The sequence below is a fragment of the Suricata suricatta genome, chromosome 4 (assembly GCF_006229205.1).
Source record: "Suricata suricatta isolate VVHF042 chromosome 4, meerkat_22Aug2017_6uvM2_HiC, whole genome shotgun sequence".
Classification (NCBI taxonomy): Eukaryota; Metazoa; Chordata; class Mammalia; order Carnivora; family Herpestidae; genus Suricata; species Suricata suricatta.
Genome location: NC_043703.1, coordinates 122,306,292 through 122,332,193, shown reverse-complemented (window position 1 = coordinate 122,332,193; position 25,902 = coordinate 122,306,292). Strand labels below are relative to the sequence as shown.

At 36.6% G+C, this 25,902-nt stretch overlaps 1 protein-coding gene and 1 long non-coding RNA gene across 4 annotated transcripts in view; one reads left to right on the top strand and one right to left on the bottom strand.

Annotated features, from left to right (window-relative positions):
- Positions 1 to 15,551: 15,551 nt before the first annotated feature.
- Positions 15,552 to 25,902, bottom strand: part of CTNNA2 (catenin alpha 2) — a 1,129,701-nt gene continuing 1,119,350 nt past the window's right edge. For 2 of the 3 annotated variants that reach the window (XM_029937690.1, XM_029937691.1), the window contains one exon: positions 15,552 to 16,728. In XM_029937690.1, coding sequence (XP_029793550.1) covers positions 16,441 to 16,728 — 288 coding nt within the window. In that variant the 3' untranslated portion in view covers positions 15,552 to 16,440. Of the gene's footprint in view, positions 16,729 to 19,328; positions 19,446 to 25,902 lie in introns of all 3 variants that reach the window. The other variant, XM_029937693.1, reaches the window with a different exon arrangement.
- On the top strand, positions 24,575 to 25,592 carry LOC115290015. Its single transcript, XR_003907915.1, has 2 exons — positions 24,575 to 24,618; positions 25,382 to 25,592. It is a non-coding gene; the product is annotated as an uncharacterized LOC115290015 (long non-coding RNA).

Sequence of the window (25,902 nt, the reverse complement as noted above, 5' to 3'; positions counted from 1 at the left end):
TATATTTTGTCTTTGTAGTCATTCTGACAGGTATCAGAGGATATCTCATTGTGGTTTTGACTTGCATTTTCCTGATGCAAATACTAAGTTAAGCACTTTTTCTGTTGGCCATTTGTATGTCTTCTTTGGAAAAATGTCTATTTGGGTCCTCTGACCATTGTTAATCACATTGTTTGGGGTTGTTTTTTGGTGTTGAGTTGTAAGTTCTTTATATAATTTGGTTATCAAGCCCTTATTGGATATATCATTGAAAAATATCTTTTCTGATTCAGTAGATTACCTTGTCTTTCATTGATTATTTCCTTTGCTATTCAGAGGATTTTTATTTTGGTGTGGCCCCAATAATTAACTTTTCCTTTTGTGTCTCTCCTCCCAAGAAGATGTATCTAGAAAAAAAATATATGAAGGCTGATGTCAGAGAGACTACTGACTGTGTTTTCTTATTGGAGTTTCATGTCTCACATTAGGTCATTAATCCATTTTGAGTTTGTTTTTGTATATGGTGTAAGGAAGTTGTCCAGTTTCATTCTTTTGCATGAAGCTGTACAGTTTTACCAGCACTATTTGTTGAAAAGACTATTTTTACTATCTTTTCCCCATTACACAGTCTTTCCTCCTTTGTTGTAGATGAACTGACCATATAAGTATGGGTTTATTTATGGGCTCTCTATTCTGTTCTACTAATCTATGTGTCTATTTTTCAGCTAGTATCATACTGTTTGAATTACTACAAATTTTAGTATAACTTGAAATCTAGGATTGTGATACCTACAGCTATGTTCTTCTTTCTCAAGATTGCTTTGGATGTTTGAAGTCTTTTGTGATTCCATGCAAATTTTAGTATGATTTGTTTTAGTTCCGTGAAAAAAAACGCTTGGTATTTTGTTAGGAATTGTATTGAATCTGTAGATTGCTTTGGATAGTATGGGCATTTAACAATATTAATTATTCCACTCCATGAACATGGAATACCTTTCTATTTGTGTTGTCTTCAATTTATTTCTTCAGTCTTTTATAGCTTACAGAATACATTGTCTTTCACCAACTTGGTTTGCTTTATTCCTAAGTCTTGTAATGCCTTTTGGTTCAATTGTCATTGGTATTGTTTTTTTAATATATCTTTCTGCTACCTCATTACTGTATGGAAATGCAACTAATTTCTGTGTATTAATTTTATAATCTGCAACTTTACTGAATACATTTATCAGTTCTCATAGTTTTTTGGTCAAGTCATTAGGGTTCTCTCTATATAGAATCATGTCATGACAAATAGTGGCAGTTTAACGTCTTCCTTACCAGTTGGGGTACCTTTTATTTCTTTTTCTAATGGAATGCTGTGCCTAGGACTTCCAGCACTATGGTGAGAGTGGACATTATTTTTATTCCTTATTAGAAGAAAAATTCTCACTTTTTTATCACTGAGTATGATATAATATTAAAATCATGTTTTCTCTAAACCCACTTTGTTGAAAGTTTTTATCATAAATGGATATTAAATTTTGTCAAGTACTTTTTCTGCATCTATTGATATAATTACCCTTTCCCTAGTTGGCCTGATGTATCACATTGAATGATTTGCAGATATTGAACCACACTTGCATCTCTAAAAAAAAAATCCTACTTGATTATGGTGAATGATTTTTTTTAATATATTGTTGAATTTGGTTTGCTAATATTTTGTTAAGGATTTTTTCAACTAAGTTCAGCAGAGATAACTGGCCTGTGGTTTTATTATATGTACTGTCTGTCTGGTATTGGTATCAGCATAATGATGGCCTTGTAAAATGAATTTGGAAGTTTTCCTTCCTCTTCTATTTTTTGGAATACGTTGAGAATAGGTACTAACTCTTCTTTAAGTGTTTGGTGGAATTCACCTTTGAATCTATCTATGAACCTGGACTTTTGTTGCTGGAATTTTTTTGGTTGCTGATTCAATTTCACTCTAGTAATCAGTGTGTTCAAATTTTCTATTTCTTCTAATTCAGTTTTGGGATATCTCTATTTCATCTAGTTTGTACAATTTGTTGGCATTCAATTTTTTCACAGTATTCTCTTTTAATCGTTTATATTTTTGTGATGTCCATTGTTCCTCTCATTTTCATTTGGGGTGACATTTTTGAGTTCCTTTTTATTTCTTGATGAGTCTGGCTAAAGGTTTATCAATTTTATTTACCTTTTGAAAAAATCAGTTCCTGGTTTCATTGATCTTTTTATTTTTTAAAATTAGCCTTATTTATGCTCTGACCTTTCTTATTTCTTTTCTTCTGCTAAGTTTGGGCTTTCTGGGTTCTTTTTTTCCACCTAGCTCTTTGTGGTTTAAGGTGAGGTGGTTTGTTTGAGCTTTTTCTTATTTTTTGAGGTAGCCATGTATTGCTAAAAACCTCCTTCTTAGAACTGTTTTTGCTATGTCCCAAAGATTTTAGTCCACTATATGTTCATTTTCGTTTGTTTTTTTGTTTCACGCATACTCTATTTCTTCTTTGATTTACTAATTGGTGTATTTATTATTTAGTAGCATGTTGTTTATCTTCCATGTGTTTGTGTACTGTCCTGATTTTTTTCATTTTCATTTAATATATGTATTTTATAATGATAAATGTACTCTTTAATACCATTTGCTTATTTCACCCATTCCCCCACCCACAATCCTCTGGTTACCACCATTTCTCAAAGTTAAGGGTCTGTTTCTTGGTCTTTCTCTTTCTTTCTCTCTCTCTTTCTCTCCCTCCCTCCTTCTCTCCCTTTCTCCCTCTCTCCCTGCTTTGTTCATTTGTTTCTTAAATTCCACATATGTGTGAGATCATACAGTATTTGTTTTTCTCTGACTGACTTCAGTTAGCATCTTACTCTCTGGCTCTACCCATGTTGTTGCAAATGGCAAAATTTCATTCTTTTTTATGGCTGAATAATATAATATTGCACATATATGTCACGTCTTTTTTATCCATTCATCTATCACTACACACTTGGGCTGCTCCCATAGTTGGACTAGTGTAAATAATGCTGCAATAAACATATGGCTGCATGTATCCCTTTGAATTAGTGTTTTTTTTTTTTTTGGAAGTAAATACCCAGTAGTGCACTTCTGGACTGTAGGGTAGATTTATTCTTAATATTTTGAGGGAACTCCATACAGTTTTCCACAATGGCTGCACCAAAATGCATTCCCACCAACAGTTGAGGAAGGTTCCTTTTTCTCTACATCTCACCAACACTTGTTGTTGCTTGCATTTTTTATTTTAGCCATTTGACAGGTGTGAGGTGATACCTCATTATAGTTTTGACTTGCATTTCCCTGATGATGTTGATGTTGAGTATTTCTTCATGTGTCTGTTGGCCATCTATGTCTTTTAGATAAATGTCTATTCATGTCTTCTGCCCAATTCTTAACTGGATTGTTTGTTTTAGGGGTGTTGAGTTGTGTTAGTTCTTTGTATATTTTAGATACTAACCCTTTATCAGGCATATCATTGGCACATATATTTTCCCATTAAGTAGATTACCTTTTGGTTGTTTCCTTGGTTGTGCAGAAGATTTTTATCTTCATGATAAAATTTAATTTGAAATCTGGAAATGGGATACCCCCACCTTTGTTTTTCTTCTCCAAGATAGCTTTGGCTATTTGAGGTCTTTTGTGGTTCCATACCAATTGTTTTTCCTACTTCTGTGAAAAATGCTGTTGGTATTTTGATAGGAATTGCATTAAATATGTAGACTGCTTTGTGTAGTACAGACATTTTAACATTATTTTTTCTTCCAATCTATGAGCATGAAATATGTTTCCACTGAATGTCCTTTATCAGTGTTTTATGTTTTCAGAGTTCAGGTCTTTTACCTCTTTAGTTAAATTTATTCCTCGTTATTTGTTTTGGTGTAATTATAAATGAGATTATTGTTTAAAATTTCACTTTCTGCAATTTCATTATTACTTTATAGGGATGCGATTCTTTGCACATATATTACTGGTTTTTGATTTGTGGTTATCATTAATTTTGTATATAACATCATCTGCATATAGCCGTCTGTACAAAGTTGATGGTCACTTAAGTTTGAACCCATTCTTTATTCCTCTTTCCTCCACATTTTAGGTATATGGTGTGATATCTTGCAATTTTTTTTTTAATTTTATGAATCCTTTGACTTTTACAGAAATTTATTTTTACTGCTTTTGTGTTTTTTAATTTTCATACTCTCACTTAACAGTCTTTCCTTTCCACTCAAAGATTCCTTGTTAATATTTCTTATAAATCTGATTTCATATTAATGAACTTCTTTAGTTTTTGTTTGAGAAACTCTTTATCCCTCTTCTGTTCTGAATGATAGCCTTGCTGGATAGAATATTCTTGTCTGCAGATTCTTCCCTTCCAGTACTTTGAATATAGCATTCCACTCCTTTCTGGCCTGCAGTTTCTGCTGACAAGTCTGCTGATAGCCTTATGGGATTTCTTTTTTATGTAATTGTCTTCTTTTGCCTTGGTGATTTAATTTTTTTCTTCAGCACTACTTTTGCCATTTTAATTACCATGTGTCTTGATGTGGAATTCCTAGGGTTGGATTTTTAGGAGGGATCTCCTTGCCTCCTGGATCTACATATCTATTGCTTTCTCTAGATTAGGGAAGATTTTAGCTATTATTTCTTTAAATAAAATTTCTGCCTTTTACCTCTCTCTTCTTTTCCTGATATCCTTATACTGCAAATGTTATTATGCTAAATGGAGTCACTGAGTTCCCTAAGAAACTTCTCAATTTGTGTAACTTTTTCCCTCTTTTGCTTAGCTTGCTTACTTTCAATTACTCTGTCTTCCAGGTTGTTTAATTCATTCTCTTCTTCATCTAACCTGGACTTATTCCATGAAGTGTATTTTTAATTTCACTTATTGTGTTCTTGATCTGTGATTGATTTTTTTTTTTATCTCTGTGGTAAAGCTCTCACTGATGTCCTCCACTCTTTTCTCAAGTCCAGTTCGTATCTTTATGAACATCAGGCATATTACTTATATTCATTTTGGTAAGTCTCTTTCCATGATTTGGTCCTGTTCTTTCATTTGGAAGATGTTCTTGTCCTCCTTATTTTGTCTAACTTTCTGTGTCTGTTTTGGTTTATTAGGAAAGTCAGCTACTTCTCTTACTCTTAATGATAACAGAAGAAGTCCTCTTACAGATTTCTGTTGTGGAACGTCTCCTGTTCCCCCAGGGTCTGGTACTTCACAGAATGTCCCATACATGTATGTTGTGCTGTTGAGTCTTGGACTCATTTTCGTTCTGTCTACTTGCCTGCAGAGGCTCTCTTTTTCTATTATGAGGAGTGTTTGGTCCCCTGCAGAGCTGGGATGCATTTTAATAAGATTTATAGTGGTCTGCTTGTGAAATAAGACCTGCCCCTGCTGCTGCTGGAACTGAAATCCCACAAAACTTGTGGGTTAGGAGATGTGGTATTGTCAGGGATTGGGCCAGTCTTCTAGGTGAGGGGGCCCACAGCACAGTTTAAAAGCTAGTGTAACTTGGAAGGGCAGGTCCACTGAAGCACAAAGGCCATAAGGTGGAGGGCTGAGGCAAGGCTTGGTGCAAGCAATTTAGGTAAGGAGTGTTGGTGCTCCACTGTTTTCCATAGGTGGTTGTTTATGCTAGGACATGGGGGAGGGAGGTGGTGCCTGCCAACCACTTTGTCCTGGAGGGGTGTACCTGTGATCCCTGTCTCTCCAGGTCATGCTCTGAGATGAGCAAATCACTCTTCCCTCCTATTTGTCCCCAGTGTTTTTCAAACTGCTGGTTCTAAGCTAAACAGCAAGGGCTGTTTGAGGTGTTCTCTCTTTAAGGGTGAGGATTCTTCCTAAAACCTTCTAGGCTCTCCCACAGCTGCATCCACAGCGTTTTAAAATTCCAAGGATCCTGAACAAATTGGTTGTCATTTTTTTTTACTTTTGTAAACCAGGCAGCGCCAGATATTAGAAACCCTAAAAGAGACTCTTACCAAATTAACCATGGAGAGGGTGGAAAGTGGGTAGTTCTCTTTCCCTATGCCCTTTACAGAGTAAGAAATTCCCCTTATACCAAGAAGGGCTATGCCAGGCTTTTGGGGAACAATGGTAACTCAGCTGACCCAGGAATGGGTCATTTACAAGACAGAGGGGGGAATGTAAGGACACAGGTCTGAATCAGACTGACTCTGACCTTGGAGGCCTAGGTGTCAGTTTCTCAGAATCATTAGACAATAGAAGGGCACACATTGCCCAAGGCAGGAGGGACCACCCTTGTAACACCCAATCAGGGAAGGCCAGCTAACACCCTTAACATTTCTAAGGGTAGGCCTAGAGATAGAAGCTATGCCCTACGTCAGGGCCCTGGGTCCACTCTGTGATTGGTCAATACTCTAAATGTTGTGATTGGATCCCGCCAAAAGTAACGAATACTCTAGGTAATGTGAATGGTTAAACCTGCTGTCAATAATATTGTATAATAATGATTGGATCACTATATCTGTGTCACAATTTCCTGTAACTCCCCCTTCCCAAATTCATAAAAGCCCTACCCTCCTTTGTTCGGGGCTCTCAGCATGGATCCGCTGTGCTGGTAAAGTCTGTGAGTCTAAACCCGTAATAAAGCTCTTTGCTTTTGCATGCGGGGGAAAAAAAGAAAATAAAATTCCAGGCCTTAAGTCCTGCTGGTTATAAGAACTCACAAAATTTGACCCCTTTTTCTTTCAGAGGCAAATGTTATGGGGATTTGTTCTCCCCATTCATGGTCTCCCTGGTGTGAAAGTTGTTGTTTACCCTCCTTCACACCACTATCTCCCTCTGCACTGCTAATGGCCATAGTCCACTTTGCTTCCAACCCACCTCTTATTCCTTTCTATCGTCTTCAGTGTGGCCTCTTCTCTACTTTTGATTGTGGAGTTTGGTCTGCCAGTTTTAGGATTATGTCTAAGTTGTTTTTGCTGATGTGAACGTTAACTAATTGTATCTACGGGACCAGGTGAGCTTAGGGTCCTCCCACTCTGCCCTCTTCTCAGCCAAACTTCTGGATTTTTTTCTTGTCATTGATTTTTAGTTTCATGTCATTTCCATTAGAAAAGATGCGTGATATGATTTCAGTCTTCTTAAATTTATTGAGACTTGTTTTGTGGCCTAAAATGTGATCTATTCTGGAACATGTGCCATGTGTCCTGGGAAGAATGTATATTCCACTGTTTCTAGATGGAATGTTCTGAATATATGTTAGGTCCATATGTGTCATTCAATGACCTTGTTTTCTTCTTGATTTTCTTCCTGAATGATCTATCCATTGATTTAAAGTGGGATGTTAAAGTCCCTTACTATTACAGTATTACTGTCAATTTCCTCCTTTCTGTTCACTAATGCTTGCTTTATATATTACAGTGCTTCCAAATTGGACACATAGATATTTATATATTATCTTGTTGGATTGTTCCCCTTATGTAGTATAGTTCTTTGTCTCTTGTTACAACCTTTGTTTTATTTTATTTATTTATTTTTTAAATAGTTTATGGTCAACTTGGTTTCCATATAACACCCAGTGCTCTTCCCCACAAGTGCCCTCCTCCATCACCACCACCTCTTTTCCCCCCCTCCCCCTTCCACCTTCAGTTCATTTTCAGTATTCAATAGCCTCTCAGGTTTTGCGTCCCTCTCTCTCCCCAACTCTCTTTCCCTCTTCCCCTCCCCATAGTCCTCCATTACGTTTCTCCTGTTCTCCTGTTAGACCTATAAGTGCAAACATATGGTATCCAAAGGACAGATACACCCACCTGGATGGCTCAGTCAGTTAAGTATCTGACTCCTGGTATTGGCTCATGTCATGTTCTCATGGCTTGTGGGTGCTTGTTGACCATGTGGAGCCTACTTGGGATTCTCTCCTGCTCACTCTCTCAAAATAAATAAATAAACTTTAAAAAACATCTCTTTTATCTAATACAGGTATTGCTTTCCCAGCTTTCTTTTCTCTTCAATTTGCCTGGTAAATTTTTTCCCATCCCTTCACTTTCCATCTGAAAGTGTTTTTAGATCTGAAGTGAGTCTCTTACAGGTACCATATTTCTTGTGTGTTTTTTTTTTAATGTTTTATTTATTTTTGATACAGAGAGAGACAGAGCATGAGAGGGAAAGGGGCAGAGAGAGAAGGACACAGAACCGGAAGCAGGCTCCAGGCTCTGAGCTAGCTATCAGCACAGAGCCTGACGTAGGTCTCGAACCCACGAACGTGAGATCTGACCTGAGCAGAAGTCGGAGGCTTAACCAACTGAGCCACCCAGGCGCCCCTTGGTTTTTTTTTTTTTTTTTTTTTTTTTTTTTTTATCCATTCGTCACTCTATCTCTTTTGACTGGAGCATTTAGTAAATTTACATTTAAAGTGATTATTGATAGGTGTGTATTACCATTTTGTTACTTGTTTTATGGTTGGTTTTGTAGTTCTTTCTTTCTTTTCTTCTCTTGCTCTCTTTGTGGTTTGATGGCTTTATTTAGTGTTATATCCATATTCCTTTCTCTTTATTTTTTTTGTGTATCTATTATAGTTTTTTCATTTGTTACCATTAGGTTTACATAAACTATTTTATGCATATAGCAGTCTGTATAAGTTGATGGTCACTTAAGTTTGAACCCCTTTGAAAGGCACTAAATTTTTATACCCCCGCTCCCCGTTTTATGTTGATATCTTTTCCTGAGTTTGTTGGTCATAATATCTCATCTTTGGATAAATGTTTATTCAAGTCTTTTATCTATTTTTTTAATCAGGTTGATTGATTTTTGGTGTTGAAATAGTTTTTACATAGTCAATTATTAACCATTTATTAGAGATATAGTTTGTGAATATTTTCTCCCATTATGTGGATTGCCCTTTTATTCTATGTCCTTTAATGCATAGGGTTTTTTTTTTTATTGGACGTTTGATATCCAAGTTTTCTGTTTTCCTTTGTCTTTTGTGCTCTTAGTGTCCTATTCATGAAAGTCGTTGCAAAAGCTGATGTCAATAAGATTTCCTCCTATGTTTGTAAGATTTTATAGTTTAGATTTTATGTTAAGATCTTCAATCCATTTGGAGTTAAATTTTATAAATTATGTAAGATAAAGCTCCTACTTCATTCTTTTCATGTGTTCTAATTTTCCCAGCACTATTTGTGGGAAAAACTCCTTATTTCCCCATTTAATAGTATTAGCACCCTTGTCAAAAATCATTTGACCATATGTGTTGAGGGTTTCTCTATTTTATTCTTTTGGTATATGTATCTGTCTTTATGCAGTACTACACTGTTTTTATTGCTATAGTTTTGTAATGACTTTTAAAATTATGGAGTGTGAAACCTCTAACTTTGTTCAAGAGTGTTTTTGCTACCTGAGTGTCCTTTGAAATTCTATATAAATTTTAGTGTGGGTTTTTCTATTTCTGCAGAAAAGGCTGTTGGGATTTGGACAGCAATTCCATTGAATCTGTAGATCACCTTGGGTAGTATCAACATCTTAACATCAAGTCCTCTAATTCATGAATGTTGGATATCTTTATATTTATTTATATCTTCTTCAAGTACTTTTAGTGATGTGTAGCTTCCTGTGTAGAAGTCTTCTGTCTCCTTGGTTAAACTTATTCATAAACAGTTTATTCTTTTTGATATTATTGTAAATAAGATTATTTTTTAATTTCCTTTTTTTTGAATTGTTCATTGCTAGTATCTGTAAAAGCTATTAAATGTTGTCTGTTGATTTTGTATTATTGCAACTTTGCTAAATTTGTTCAATAGTTCCAAAAGCTTTGTAGTATTTAGGCTTTTCTACCTATAAGAACATGTCAGCTGCAAACACACAGGTAATGTTATATCTTCATTTCTAATTTTGATGGTTTTAAATTTATTTTTCTTGCCTAATTGTTCTGGCTAAGACCTCAAGTGCTATGTTGAAGAGAAGTGACAAAAATGGATATCTTGGTCATTTTTTCTTATCTAGAGGAAAAGCTTTCAGTCTTTCATCATTGATAAGATGTTAGCTTCTGGGCTTTTCACATAAGTTGTTTAAGATTTTGAGGGAATTTCCCTCTATTCCTAGTTCTTTTATTGCTTTTATCATGAAAGAGTATTGAATTTTGTCAAGTGCTTTTTTTTTTTTTTTGCATTAACTGAGGCAATAGTGGGATAATTTTTACCTTCATTCTGTTAATATAGTGTATCACAATCATTATTTTTGTATGTTGAAACATCCTTGCATATCTGGAATAAATCCTAGTTGGTCATGGCATTTAATCCTTTTAATTCCCTTTTTTTCAAGAGTTTTGTTGATGACTTTGGCATCAATTTCATCAGGGATATTGGTCTGTAGTTTTCTTGTGGTATCTTTGTGTGCCTTTGGTATCAGGGTAATGCTGGCCTCATAGAATGAGTATGAAAGTGTTCCCTTTTAAATTTTTGGGAAGAGTTTGAACATGATTGGTTTAACATCTTTGAATGTTTCTTAGAATTCACCAGTGAAGCCATCTCACCCTGAACTTTACTTTGTTGGGAGATTTTTTATTATTGATTTAATCTCCTTATGAGTTCTGTTCATATTTTCTTTTTCTTCATCATTCAGTATTTTTAGGTTGTGTGTTTATAGGAACTTGGCCACTTCATCTATGTTATGAATTTTATGGGTGAAGAGTTGTTCATAGTACTTCTTTATAATTCCTTTTATTTCTGTAAAATCAATAATAATATTCCCCCTTTTATTTATTATTTAATTATTTGGGTTTGTTGTTGTTTTAGTCAACCTAGCTAAAAGTTTGTCAATTTGTTTTTTGGTTTCTTGTTTGTTTTTTTTTTAAGAACTGACTCTTGGTTTTGGTGTTCATTTTTCTCTATTGTTCTCCTGTTTTCTATTTTTTTTATATCTGATCTAGTCTTTATTATTCCTGTCTTCCATTAACCTTGGGGTTTAGCTTTTTCCCCCTCCTAGTTCTTTGAGGTATACATTTAATTTTATTTACTGTTTTATTTGGTTTTTAAGACGGAGAGACAGAGCATGAACCATGGGGCAGGGGTGGGGATGGGCATTGGCAGGGAGACAGAGACACAGAATGCAAAGCAGGCTCCAGGTTCTGAACTGTCAGCACAGAGCCCCATGTGAGGTTCAAACACACAATCACAGATCATGACCTGAGCCGAAGTTGTACACTTAACCAACTGAGCCACCCACGTGTCCCAGTTGAAGTATAAATTTAGGTTGTTGATGTAAGATTTTATTTTACTGAAATTTATAAGTATAAATTTACACTTTAGCAATGTGTTTACTTCATCTATTAAGTATTAAGTTGAGTTTGTTTAACTATTTTTGTCGTAATATATTATTTTAATTTCCCTTGTGATATTTTTTCTTTGACAAACTTGTTTAATTTCCGCACATTTGAGGATTTTTAAAATTCTGCTATTCTAGTTTCATTCCATTGTAATCAGAAAAAATACTTTGTATAATACCAGTCTTTTAAAATTGATTAAAACTTACTTGCCAAACATATGATCTATCCTGGAGAATGTTCCATGTCCACCTGAGGTTGAGTGGAATGTTCTGCAAATGTCTATTAGGTCCAGTTGGGCTATCATGTTGTTCAAGTTTTCTATTTCCTTATTGATCTTCTGGCTGGTTGTTCTATCCATTACTGAAGGTGTATCAAGGTTTCCTACTATTACTCTTTACTACTTTTACTCTATAGCTATTTCTTCAATTCTGTCAGTGCTTGCCTTATATATTTAGGAGGTTTTATGTTTGGTGCACAGATTTTATATCTCTCTGGTGCATTGAACTTTTGATTATCACATAGTGTCCTTTGTATTTAGCAACAGTGATATGACTTAGTGTATATTTTGTTTGATATTAAAACAGCCACCTATAGTTTCTTTTGGTTATTTATATGGATCTCCCCATCCCCAACCATCTTTTCCCTTTCAACCTGTGTGTTTGCTTAGATGTAATGTGACTCACTTGTAGGCAACATATAGATGGTAATTTGAAAAAAAAAAAATGGCCTTTTCCAGACTTTATTGACTGGCTGTGTGAAGGAAAAAACCTTTGTTAATCAACCTGGAAGGAAGGCTTATGGTCTTATCAAGCATTTCTAAGTATGCATGTTCCCTGAGCCTGTGTATGTGCATACCCCACGCCCTTCAAAGCCCCTTCTTATACATGGCTAACTTAAAGGTCTTAGATGTTCTGTTGTATTCCTCTGCCCATAATTTCTTGTCTCTAGGAGCCTACAGGTCTTCATTCTCCCTGTAGCTCTTACATGCCATGGTGACTGCCACTGCTTTTAGTGGCCTCCAAGCTAATATCCAAGTTATGCCCCATTTCCACCAGTGGTCCAAGTGAAGCAAAAGAAAAACCAGTTCCTCAGGAAGACCCAAATGGCCAGAACAATGCAAACAAGTTCCACTCTGTCCCTCCTGTTGCATGGGAGGAACTAGGAACTGGACAGCTTTCGCTGTGTCAGGGAAGAGGCAGGGCATGGGTGAGTAATAACACACCAAAATGTCTTTCCCTATTGAGTGTGACTTCTTGTTGGTTAGACATTTGCTTGGTTGCTACAAATCCTTAACTAGTTTCTAGACTTCCCAAAAAGATATGGTAGGATAGAGTATGTTATTATTTACCTTGGATTTCCACTAGGGAACAAAGGCTTGGAGTATCCTAGTCCACCATCTTACTGATGGCACTTCCCAGCACTAGTATATTTTTTTAAATAATTAACATCCTTCAGTAGTTAATTTACTTCCTCTCATTATCTTTAAAAATCTTCTTGATGAAGAGTAAGTACTGACCCCTTTTACTTGGTTACTATGTAATGACACAGTAATAAAAATCAAATGACTTAGAATCTATTACTGGCAAATTTAGAGACTACAATTTACTGTTGCAATGTTTCTAAATGCTTATTTTGCTTGATGATTCAACTAAATACAATATTTTATACATCTTTATACCTCAAGTGTCTGGAAGGTGCCATATTACTTATGCTCAAAAATTGATGACCATGATGATGCCACTTACACAGGCTATTTCTCCCTGGGTTAAAACCGTGACCTTATTGTTTATAAAACTTCTAAAAATAAAGTTGACTTCATATTCTTGAACACTTAATGAAAAGAAACTAAAGATCTGTAGATAGCCTATGTTTCCTTGGTTATTCTATGTCCTTAAAGAATATAATCTTTTGAACCATCAATCTTAGCACAGAGTCAAAGGAAATTGGAATTTATTTAGTTTGCTCCCATCAGGAATATCTATCCTCATGCATTCCAAAATGCTACTTCTGTAGCAAATACCCCAAGTAACTCCCTTTGGGATTACAAACCATGTTTCCTCAAATGTACCATATATTCAGTTTTTTTTCCAGCCCATGTTTATCCTTTCTAGATAATTTTCAGTTCTCTGACTCTCTAGTACCCCTGAGTAAATTACATACTTTAATCGTTCTCTCACCCCACACCTAGTTATTTAAGAAGTGACTGCAAATCCTTCTTTTAGCTCTATCACATTTGTCCCACCTAACTAACATTGGTCCATTTCAGCCTTCATATCCCCGATACTATAAGTTACATTTTATAAAGGCACTGGGGTGCCTGGGTGGCTCAGTCGGTTGAACATTTTATAAAGGCACTTCTTTGTGTGTATTACCATCCCACTTAAAGACTCCATATTACTTGTAGCATCTGGGTTGTTCAGTTGTTTAAAGGTCACCTGATATCAGCTCAGATCATAATCTCATAGTCATGAGATTGAGCTCCACATCAGGCTCTGTGCCGAGCATGGACCTTGCTTAAGACTCTCTCCCACTCCCTCTGTCCTTTCTTTGCTTGTGCATTCTTGCTCTTTCTCTAAGCAAAACAAAAGCAAAATAACAAAACAAAACAGAAAAACCTTCCATATTACCTATTGGATAATGGTCACATTCCTTCATGACCCTATCTCATCTTTCATCACATCTCCACATTTCTTTCCTACTAGTTCCCAACATAAATCTCATGTTTCCTACAACTTCATTTGTTTCCAGACCCTGAAGTATGTTTTTTTCTTGAATGCCCCCACCAGTTATCACCCTTACCAAATTTATTAGATCTTTCACTCATTTATTGTTTACTCATACCTCTCCCATTAATCCTTTCTCAAATAATGTAGTCCTCAGTGTGTTCTGATTTTTCGAGTAGATACCACTTTATCTCATTCGAGTAGATACCACTTTGTGGTGTGTTGGCATATTTACTTATTTCTCTTCTGTCTATATCATATCAGCTAGACTTATGTTTCTTAAGGCAAGAAAACAAACCTTTTGTTTGCTGTAATGCTCTCAGACAGAGGGTATACATTTGCTTATTCTGAGTAGTTATTCTCCCTGATCATAAGAGCAATGGTGGATAGTGATAATGTTTACTCAGGAAGCACTGGTAAAATAACTACAAATCAAGGACTGATTTCCAAAATACACACACATATAAACATTGTTCATAATCATGTCTTAAACACGTAAAATTTATGGAGCAAAGTCAAAGGCATTCTCTACCTGCTTCTCTGATGCCTGCTGAATATGTTTTAGGATTTGCCAAGGAGTCTGATTTTAAGTTTCTTGGCTGTTCTGAGGAATATTTACTTCCTTCAACCTGTTAAGTCATAATAGAATAATGCACAAAACTGGAAAGTTATGTCATATTCAAATGTTAATAAGGATGCCAATAAGTTCACTGGGTGGTATATTCATCTTAGGACCCGACTCCAAGAAGTCTTTCCACAAATATTTGTGATAGAATAAGTGCCTCTTTCAATGTGTGTGCACATTAAGGGGCAGTCTGATTGAAAGAGCTGTATAATAATTAGTGTTGAAAATCAGGCTACAGCATTGATTGTGATACATCATTTTGAGTCCAGATGGTGAGTAGGATCATATCTTAATACAATTTTAACTAAGCTTCTCTCCTTCCCCAAACTCCTAGGTCTCTTCTTTATAGGACCTTGCACCTAAAATAACACAGCATATGGGTCCATGACTCCTAATGCATTATCATGTTGCTAAGAAACACACCTTATTTTACCAGAAGTCCTCTGGGCCCATAATGTAACATGCTAACCTGTACAGATAATTCAAATGAAGGAGTTTTGGGCACTCAGATGAACATTTAAGGTCTTTTTCTCACTTCTCAAACCATAGCTGAAAGACTACAACCCACTTCTCCTTGGTAGTGGGGCAGAGGACTTACTTTCAAAATTCAGTGAGAACATACCTTGTAATTAATGAGCCTCCCTAAACACTTTTACTTGTTCCAGTTTCTGAGAACACATTATGTTTCTTAGACTTATCTGGACCATTTTAAGCCCTGGGTAAACTTAACACATGACACTCTCAACACATGACACTGTCATTTTAGGTTTGAAAATGAATAAAAAACAAGTGGGAAAACATGAAATGAAACCAAAATAATTTCTAGACTCTAAAGGTGATGCAGAGATATGACCCTTTTACTCCCAATCTCTAAAAATGAGATGCATTTCTTTTATTATGAATTTTAAAAAAGAAGCATTCTTCAGATGTCCAGATTATATGTGTTTATTTTGAGTTAGTGGATACAATGGCATATTAGATACCAGCACTCCAAGCTACACCTATGTATTTGCCTCTAAACCTTCACAAATCATCAGTTTCCATTCTTCTAACATTCCACCACTGGGCCTCCTATTTCTAGCAAAATCATAGTTCACATTGTCTTTAAAGTAAAAGATTGATCACCATATTGTGCTTCCAGTGCCCCCAGAAGGATTAGAATTGTCTCAAATAAATGTTTATTTATTTTCAGCAAAGGGGAAAAAATTGAAAATATGAGCACTAGTAATGGCAGTACTACAAGAAAAAGAATAGAATACAGATAAAAGAAACATTTTGGCTGGATGAATTAGTTTCTCCTTAGTAAAAATAATCCACATACTATCCTGGATACGACTTCAAAGTTAAATTGTTCAATTTGTGGGCCACACACTTCAGCGTATTGGCTAGTACAATTTTGCACCGAAACAGAAGCAATACAAGCTTTATGTTCTACCATTACACTTCCGGATTTTTCACTTGTTAAGATACCTGCCAACCTAATGATTCTTGCATGCATTAGAGTTTGCTTTTGTAGAATTAAGTTTAGTGTCCCCATCCCACCCACTCCCATAAACATTGCGATGCGAACTCTTTGCCCAATTTTATGAGAATGTTGCAAAGGACAGCTCTGTGCCACCTCAGGACAGGTAGTCCCTGGCCCCTCCCTGGCTACTGATGAATCAGTAGTATTGATCACATCTTATCTTACATGCAAACAGACACTGCTCCCTTAATTTCCCCATGCCAGAGGCATACGAGTCAGCAGGTATGCATACAAAAATGGAATTAAAAAGAAAAGGAAAGGGAAAAAATGCTTTCTTATTAAAGCCTATGGTCCTAGAATGAATCCATTGCTTTGAATTCACTTAAAGCCTGTACAGGCGAAATGTGTTTCTTCTGGGAACCTCGTCTGACTCGTGTCTGGAATTCTTCCGGCTTTTCTCTCTTCACAAGGGGCTTCTTCTCTGGAGCCTTCATCTTCCAAGATACAACTGGTGAGTTGACAGCTGCTGTCCCATAGACCTTCTGGTATTTGGTTGAGGCCACATAGGATGCTTTCACTGTGAGGACAACGGCATTCATCAGGTTTTTAGCTGCCTGGATGAGTGATGTGGCACTGTCCAGCTACAGTGGGAGGAGGACAAAGAGAGATACCTGGGTTATTCATGGCACATCATTCACAAGACGGTGGTGTAACTTCACAGTTCAAACAGTGTAGTGCTTGTCAAAAGGAAAATTATTACATAAAAAGTGAATGAGCTACAAAGCAGTCATTCTTTTATCCTTAATCCCAAGATAAAAAGATTAGTCTATAACAAGCAGCTTTCTAAAACCACTACCTCTAAAGACCAAGCTCTTTTTAGCATGTAAGAAGCCCAATGTAACAAGTTTTCCAAAGTGGAACGTCTCATGTTATTACATTAGGCTGATTGATAATAGCAACAATTACTCAAATGTTTAAAAGGCATTTGGCAGGAACTGTAGAAAAAAAGGTATGTAGGGTTACATCTCAATTTTATGGCCATACCAGTGGAAGTATCTCTCTTTTTCTAGAGTATTTCTATAGTTTGAGCTTAGGATTTGTAGAGAGGCAGGCAGAGAGACACACCCATGCTGGACTGCCTTTCATGAGGTAGTCATTGGGCTTGAATATTTATTTAAAACTATTGTCAGATCTTGAATATTCCTCTTACAAAAATAATGATGTTAGGTTCCTGTAGGTCAGAGAGCATTCAGTAAGACCACTATATCCACATGCTAATGAAATATTGATGCTCACTCTGTGGCAAACTATTTTAAGAACCTTGTATTTCCCCATGTAACTCACAAGCACCGTAGGAGGGAGCAATTATTGTCACTGCATTTTATGATAAGAGAGCTGGTGCATGGAGAGGTCTTATAATGTTCACAGGTTTATATTTGCTTAAGTGGTGAAGTTCTTAAAGACTGTAACAGACTGGTAGGATAACTTAAAATACTACAAGTCACAACTTAGAGTAGGTTTATAAGCTCATCCTTAGACTCTAAGACCAGGTATGTTTTTAGTTCACCTCTTTTCTGCTTTTAAGCAGTTTGACAGTGTGGTATACATTGTATGCAAAAGCATTCAATATCTGTTTCAACCTGCTTCACTTCCTGTACTATAGATGCTGGAAAAGTTCAAAACCTGCATTTCCCTTTCAGCCAGGGTTTTACAAGTGACCTAGTAAAAGGAAAGAATTAACAGCTGGATGCAAATATTACTCTAGCCTCTCAGATGCTTGAGCAAAATTTGTTCATCAAACTTCTTATACTATCAGCTAAGGATATGTATCCACTGCAGTTAATGAAGAATTCCAAGAATGTTTCTCCTTGAAATTGATGGGCTAGCACTGCATTAGCAAACGGGAGTTAGATATACAACCTTGTGGGGGCAAGGTGATTAGCCATGTTTTAGGCTAAGGGACCTCCCACCCATGGTTCCCCTATGTGATGGGACCTGCTTTCACTTTAACATTTTGCCATTTTTGTGACCAAAGTATGTCCCAAGCAGTGAGTGGACACATCAGAAGTTACATCTAACGCCTCTGTGATGCTGTTACGCAGGCTGTCCTCTGGCCCATTTACTGGATTAGAGCTAAATAAATGTGATGCTAAACTTAAAAACATGGTTGACAAATGAGCTCTCAGTTCTCCCGCCACCAAAAAAAGCTCATAAAGTCAGATCTTTGGGGTAAACAACGGAAGATGCTTTCTATGTATGAATTCCTTGCAATACCATAGCATTGAGGCCTCATTCTTAAAAGACTAAAAGGTCAGTATTACATTGACTCCACAATACTCTAAAGAGGTAAAGAGATTTGTGGACTACAGCCATGATTCGGCAGATAGACAATGGACTGCTTTGTGAATTAAATCAACCAAATGCATAAAGTAACTACCACTTCTAGGACACTGTACAAGGTGCACATAGACCAAAAATAACTGCTTACCCCAAAATGTTTAATTTATAGAGCACAAATTTTGAAAGCTAGCTAAGGAAAATAAAATTCTAGATTATTCATGTTAATAGAAGAGAAGCCAAGCATGGATTAGTACAGTGATTCATCGAGTATAATCTATGAACCAGCAATATCAGTACCACCTGAACCGGTTAGAAACGCAATTTCTTAGGCCACTCTCAGACTTTATGAATCAAAAATGTGTGATCCAGGGGGTGCTGATGCATGCCAGAGATTGAGAACCACTAGATTAATGAAACCCAAGGACTATCTGAAGGTTTGTTTCATCCAGTGATTTCAGGACTTTGCTCATACATGACTTTGGTAACATCAGGGCCAGTTACCTGGCTGAATTTCACTTTTTCATCTTTTCCATTATACCCCCAGGTAGAAGTGTAAATGATGAAGGAAAGAGATAGCAAATGTTGGAACAATTCGATCAGTCATGGTTTCTTTACAAGGTAGATAACATACTCCTTGGCCAATTGGCAGTTCCCTGTAAGTCTGTTAGGTTTCAAAAATGAGTAATAACACATAAAGTGAGTTAATTCTGTTGTGCACCATGGGGAAAGAGAGAGGAGAATGGTATCAAGGACAGTTCTGTTGATTTGCTTCTGGGCAATAGAATTAGTAGAATAAGACAGGATGCATCTATTGCATTATTAAATGGTTCTCTGAAAGCAAATCTTGGGAGAATTTAGTGGATCCAAAGAGAAGGATTACAAGTAATCTGGAAACTTTTACCACAGATTCCATTTTCAGATAGATGGTGTCTAATTCTGCAGCAAAAATATGATAGCCTGTCTCTTCTTCAGAACCCCTTTGATCTCCCAGCCTGATGCAGGAATCCTGTAAATAAACCTAATACATTGATTGAGAATGAGACGCTCTGAAATATAAAGCCAATGATTTCATTCAAGCTACCTGGTAGGGCAGATACTGAATTTGTGGCAAGGTGTAAGCTATAAGTGAGGAACCTGGTCCGATAAACCTGAACAAGTATACTGCTAGACAATATTCCCCATCTAAAGTTACAAGAAATTTGACTTTTTCTTAAAACTTTAATTCCTGCAGGATAACTTTGGCCATTACCCTGTACCCATTTTAATGATTTAGATCACTGTTGCCACAGTCAGAATTTGTTTTATTTAAAAATGGCTCTCCTTTATGCTTGTCCAAAATAGCACAGAGACCTGGTTTCCAACTGGCATGTTTGTTAAAAATTCACTTTCTAAAGAAAGTACACTAAAAAGATTAAGGCTACATGGCAATATGATTTTTTAATACAAGGTTTCGAAAAACTAAGTTAATAGTGTAACTGGCATTTCAAACAAGGTATGTAAATGAATGTGTACAAATGATGTCCTAATAAGCAATATTAATGGACTACTTAGGAGGTATTTGACCTTGCATTTGTCCTTTTAATTGAATTGCGTGGTTTAAGTTTCAAAAATCCTTGAAGTAGGAATGATATAAAGCTTAACGAGGTAATAAAATTTTCTCCTAAAGTAATGGGCAAAAAGTAGGAATCAGGACCTGTACTGTTTTGCTTTAAAAACTACCACCTGAACCACTATGGAACCTCTGGGGTCCTGTTTTTCAGTGACTACCTTTCATTCAAAATGAAACTATCCCAATTATTAATACTGTTTGGGTAGAAGCCTGTCCTTAAACTTGAAACCATTCTATACAAATCATGACTAAATCTGGTGAGAGCCATCACCTCACCTTTGATTCTGAAGCCTATATTCTTTGTGGCTAGGTCTCCTGGCCCCAGGTGTGCTCCTGCCCAGTGCTCAGCCTTTCTCACTCCTGGCTGTGGGGCATGCCCCTGGCTTGGATTCTCCGTCCTGTCAGCAGTGACTGGAACCTGATTCCTGCAGGTTTCTCTTAGACTTGCTTAGCTTCTCTGAAGCACATTCACTGCACAGTTTTAAGGACTGGTTGTACCATTAGATAGGGCTCGGTAACTTCAGTGCTCTAAGCCTTTACTAGGGCTGCTGTTCCTAGCGTGATAACAGTCTTAAAGTGAACTGGATATCCATCCTTCCTCAAGCTAGCTAATGCATTCCTTTATATGTACTGATTAAATTGTGAGTAAAATCAGACTTGTATCTTTTCCTGTTTGAGTCTTTTTATTCCTATTGGACATCCCATTTAGTCCCTATCTCTAGTCTAGAAGAAGTGGCCTAATTTTCAGTTACTTTTAAAGATATGACCATGTGCAAGTCTCTGTATGAGCCCCCTCTGTCTCCTTTCTTACATTCACTCTCCCACAACTATCATTGCAATAGGCAATGCAATTATGCCCAGGTGGGATGCAGAGAGGCCATGTAGCTTGCCAAGTATCCTATCCCAGGTAGGTGATAAAGCCAAGACATAAGCCCAGGCAGCCTAACTACAGACTCCATGGCTAACAATTGCTTGATGTTGCTTCCCACAGCCATGCAAGGCAGATGAAGCCCCAATCTATCCACCTATGCTAGAATAATTAATTCTCCCCATTTCATTTCATAGGTGTCTGCTGTCCTTAACCACAAAAACAGCCTTCTCCTAATTTTGTCCTTAAAGAAAATATATCAAAGTACTATTTTAAAAAGGTAACAGATGTTTCCTCACATCTTGTTCTATTACAGTCCACGAAAAGCAAATTAGGGTGGGAGAGCTGTTTCATAGCCATTTCTATAGGGTTTTTCTAGCTCTTTTTCTGCCTCTGTACTAGTCCTTTCTTAATCCTACTCAGATTCTAACAGATTTCTCTTTGCCTACACCATCTCATTTTGTGATTTGAATGTAGAGAATTACTAGAGGGAAGACGTTCCTGAATTGTGATTCTTTCATTGATTGCTATTTGTGTTGTCTAATTGCTTATATCAGAGATAAAGATTGTCAGGGGTACCTGGGTGGGTGGCTTAGGTCAAGATCTCACAGTTTCTTGAGTTTGAGCCCTGCAACAGGCTCTGGGCTGACAGAGTGGAGCCTTCTTGGGATTCTCTGCCTCTCCCCCATTCTCTCAAAATAAATATTAAAAAAAGATGAAGATTGCCATGAAAGGTACTTTAAATAATACTTAAAATTTACAGCGTTGTTCATAAGATTTGTAAAACCCCATGTTTTAAGTTTTACACTATTTCCTGAACATGGGTTATCTTGCAAGAGTTGTTCAGTTTCAAAAGAAATAGACTTTGACACAAATTTAACTGTGTGACTCAGGCTCTCCCTCCATCTTTCTACCTGCACAGTTATTCATCTAAGTATTTCTGCAGACACTTAATTTACATTTATTTTGTGCCACCCACTGTGCTTTTGTTGGATATACATACACAGACACACTACAAGGTTTAATGCTGTCTGATGAGTGGTCTACTAGGATGTAAGGTGCTAAAAAGGGGAGAGACAATACAGGACCTACCTTGAGTCAGGTGTGAGTAGGGTAAGAAAAGTGTCATCATGGGAATGGTATTCTAAACTCACTTTAATGGAGGAAATATGTGGTGATTGTTGACTAGATGGATAAGAGATAAAAATGAAAATTTGGGATTCCTAGTTAATACACCTGGGTATATATTGATGCTCTTCACCTAGATGATAGAAATAAGAGGAAAATGGAGGTGCTACAATATTGAGTTTAACTGTGGTGTCTGTGTTGAAGTTATCAAAGGAACAGTTGAAATTATGAGAATGAAACTCTGCTTATATTGGTCTTCCCAGTTATGTACTGAACAATGTTCTGCATACTATAGGTATTTGTCAATTTCTGATTTTTCTCTTTCATATTCCTTACTTAGTATTCCCACTAAGAGAATAAAATGATGAAATACTGAATCCATATTTTCTCTGACCAAATCTAAAATTTTTCTCAGCATTATATATTCAGGATCAGAATCCATATTCTTTTAATAATCTAAAGCATAACATCATCAAGAAATAACAGAACATAGCCTTGGTTCTCACGGCAATAGTTAAGTAATTAGCAATCCTTCACCCTTGAAAATAACGGTGAGCTTCCTGGAGCCAGCCAGCAATAAAATAAATGTGCTTTAGACTTAACAGCGGCATTTAAAAACACGTACAGCATTGTCAAAAGTGCAAAGTAATGTAAACGAGGTGGAGGGAAACACACTGGGTTAAATATATATGACACAGTGAGTGTCGTAGGATGTTAATTTGTAAGGGCCAGATATATAATTACAGAAGAAAATTAAGGTTTCTCCATGTGTTCTGCACTAATCCATTTTAAGATTATATATAGATATAGAAATATAACCTGGAAACAAATCTACTTTCAAAAAAAGCTAATTTTTACCAAAAATAAATAAATAAACCATAAATGGTAATTCATGGAAAAGTCCAGGACAAAGCAATCTGTCCTTAGATTAAAAATAATGCAAATGACATGGGACTACTGGCTAAACTAAATAGAATAAAATAAACCAAATTCATTTCAAGACAATTTTGATGTATAAAAATGGAGGAGTATTATTTAATTACCTCAGAAATACCTGAAGCAGGGAACTATTGGGCCTTGGCTATTTACATTTTCTCAAGTCAGATCTGATAGTGCTAATGATTTTGAGAATGCTAAAATGGTTCTGCAAAAGGGTAGAGTCCATTTTAGCCTCTTGCAAGATATTTTAGTGCGAATTAACATAGTATTTCTTATCTAAGAAGTATTTTAATGGGGCTATACTATACATAATCAGGCCTGGGATAGTGTTTTGCAGGGAGGAAGTTGTAATGAGAGAACTGACAATAAATTGAAAGGAAACACTTTGAGAAAACTGGAATCATTCCACTGGAACTGGTCATTTATTTATATTTAAACAGTTATCGCTCCAAAAGGAATCACAAATTGCTTACAGGAGGGGGGAAAAAAACACCTTTGCTACAAGTCTACTCTGCTGTTAATGAATGGGAGGTTAGAAACCCAGAGTATTGGAGCCTATTATCCACCAAGAAGAACATTTCATGTTTTAAAAATCCATGAGGCTTTGAAAAGATATTTGATCTCCTTAGAAACGGATACATTTGAAATACCTGCCTACTTCTTCCCTGGTCTATATCAATAACACTTTATTACCCTGGACTTGCTAGACCTTTTATAAATAACTCAAGCAAACAAAGGCAGGGTGAAAAAGTTCAGCCTAACCAAATCTTTCCCTACGTTATGGATGTTTACACACTTGCAAATACGACAACTCCTTTGTGGTAAACCCTCATTTCAGTGTTGCGGTCCACTTACTCTTCATCGAACAACAATGAAGTAAGTTAGCAAAACCACATTCCTTCTGGATAACAGAGTGACAGTGGTAAACGCAGGGCAGGAATTTGCCCCTCATCATTATGGTGGCCCCGGCAGGCATTATTAGTCAATCACAGCACTTTGCTCCCTCCGAAGCTGCTGGGGGACATGGAAAAAGAAACTTCTTTACCTCCTTTCTCCAAGAGGTCACAGTTGATGGAGTTGTTACAAACTACTTGATATGGTTTATAACACAGATTCATCATCTACTATACGTCTACTTCTATATTTAAATAGACTTGTACATTATTTTTGTTTCTACCAGATTGTTGACAAGTATTTTTATCTAAATTTATATTTGTTCCTATAGCTGATACCGTAAGAGGAGTGATTTAATGAAATCATTAAAAAGAAGACATAAGTATTAAATAAAGTTCAAAGTATCAGGGAGATTACCTTAAATCAGATGATAAAAATTAGCTGAATAGATTAACAAGTATGGCATCTGATGTGAAATGATCATCACTGGTATGCTGCAATTATCATCAAAGAAAGAAGAATGCAGCAAATCTGGTGACATTAGAACATGTAATGCTCCTTCCTAAATGACAGCTAACGTCCTGAAGAAGTGGCTTAATCCCAGGGCTATTCCCATCTCACCGTGGTATCTTGAAGAGCAAATGTTTTACAACTCTTAGTGGATCAATCACGACATAGAGGATAAGAGGTCTGTTATTTTTTTTCTGTAGGGCCGATTCCAGGGAGGCAGCTGGTCCTCTACCAATGCTGAAGGTCAGTTGTTATTAAACTGGTATGTAATGGCTCAAGTTTAAGTTGGCAAAGGCCTTAGGAGAAAAGCACTGCCATCTAAGAAGAAAAAAATCTCCCCACAGCACTGCTGAGAAATTTACCAATTGGCTCTCAGCAAACTTTTCAACTGGACAAATTTGTGTCTTTGTTTTTAATTCATTGAGGTAGGTAGTAGCGCTTCATAGTCAGCCAGTCCACTGATTAACTGTCTTCATTTGCATTTTTTCAATTACAGGTAAGTAAACCTTGGGGACTCCCATGAAGACTTAATTACAGTCAACAAATTTCCTAAATATGGCTTAGAGCCATTTTTTCTCACAGTTTTTTCTCAACCCACAACAAGGCATTCTTGCTAACCTTGGAATCCCAAGGAGAAGTGGGAACATCAAGAGGTGTTGGCCCTTGGAAAGTTAAAAACAGATATGTCTGTTCATCTAGGACTCTATATCTCCTTTTTCTGTGTTTCTTCCTTTCCTAAAACTTCAAGATTTCCTGACCTAGAACCTTCTCTGGATTGTTGCCACATAACAAAAGAACCTTAGGCAACAGTGGTGCCGGTGGATTTTTAGGGACCAACATGACTGGGAGATATTTCCAGGTAAAAAGATCTTCGTGTCACATAAATATAACATGCATTGATTGTTGATCTTGTCATCTGTTATCATGAGCATGCCCTCACTACATGGTATGAACCTTGAATTGTAACTCTCCAAAGGGCTAAAGCTCCTTTTTATCTTCCCTGTAGGAGAGCCAGCTAGCACTACCTTTGACTAATTTCCCCAAGCATGATCATCCTGACTGGAAGACATCTCTAAGACAAGCTATTGTCCAAGACCTCAAGAACATTGTCTTCATAAATGGATGAGCCAACAAAAGCCTTCTGACAGTATAAAGTGTCTAACTTTGTATGGACATGGTATCTTGCTGATACATGATGAAGACTATTTAACACCTTATGAAATGGCTCCAGCATGCAATATGTAATGATTAAGAAAATAATGGACCACAGGTTTGGGTGCTAGAGGACAGTGCTTGGTGAGTGAGCATAATCAGAAGGCCTTTGATAATTATTTTCTTTTATTTCCCTTTACATTCAACCACGAGGAATTGTGTTACATGTCATTATTTATGTGTTGGGGAAAGTAAACTCTCAGGACCCTCTCCTTATCCATGTTGGCGGGGGAGAGAGGGATAGAAAGAGCTGGTTGAAGCTTCTGTTGCCTCTCCTCAGGATCCTAGACCCCTTTTCCAATATATTCTTACATA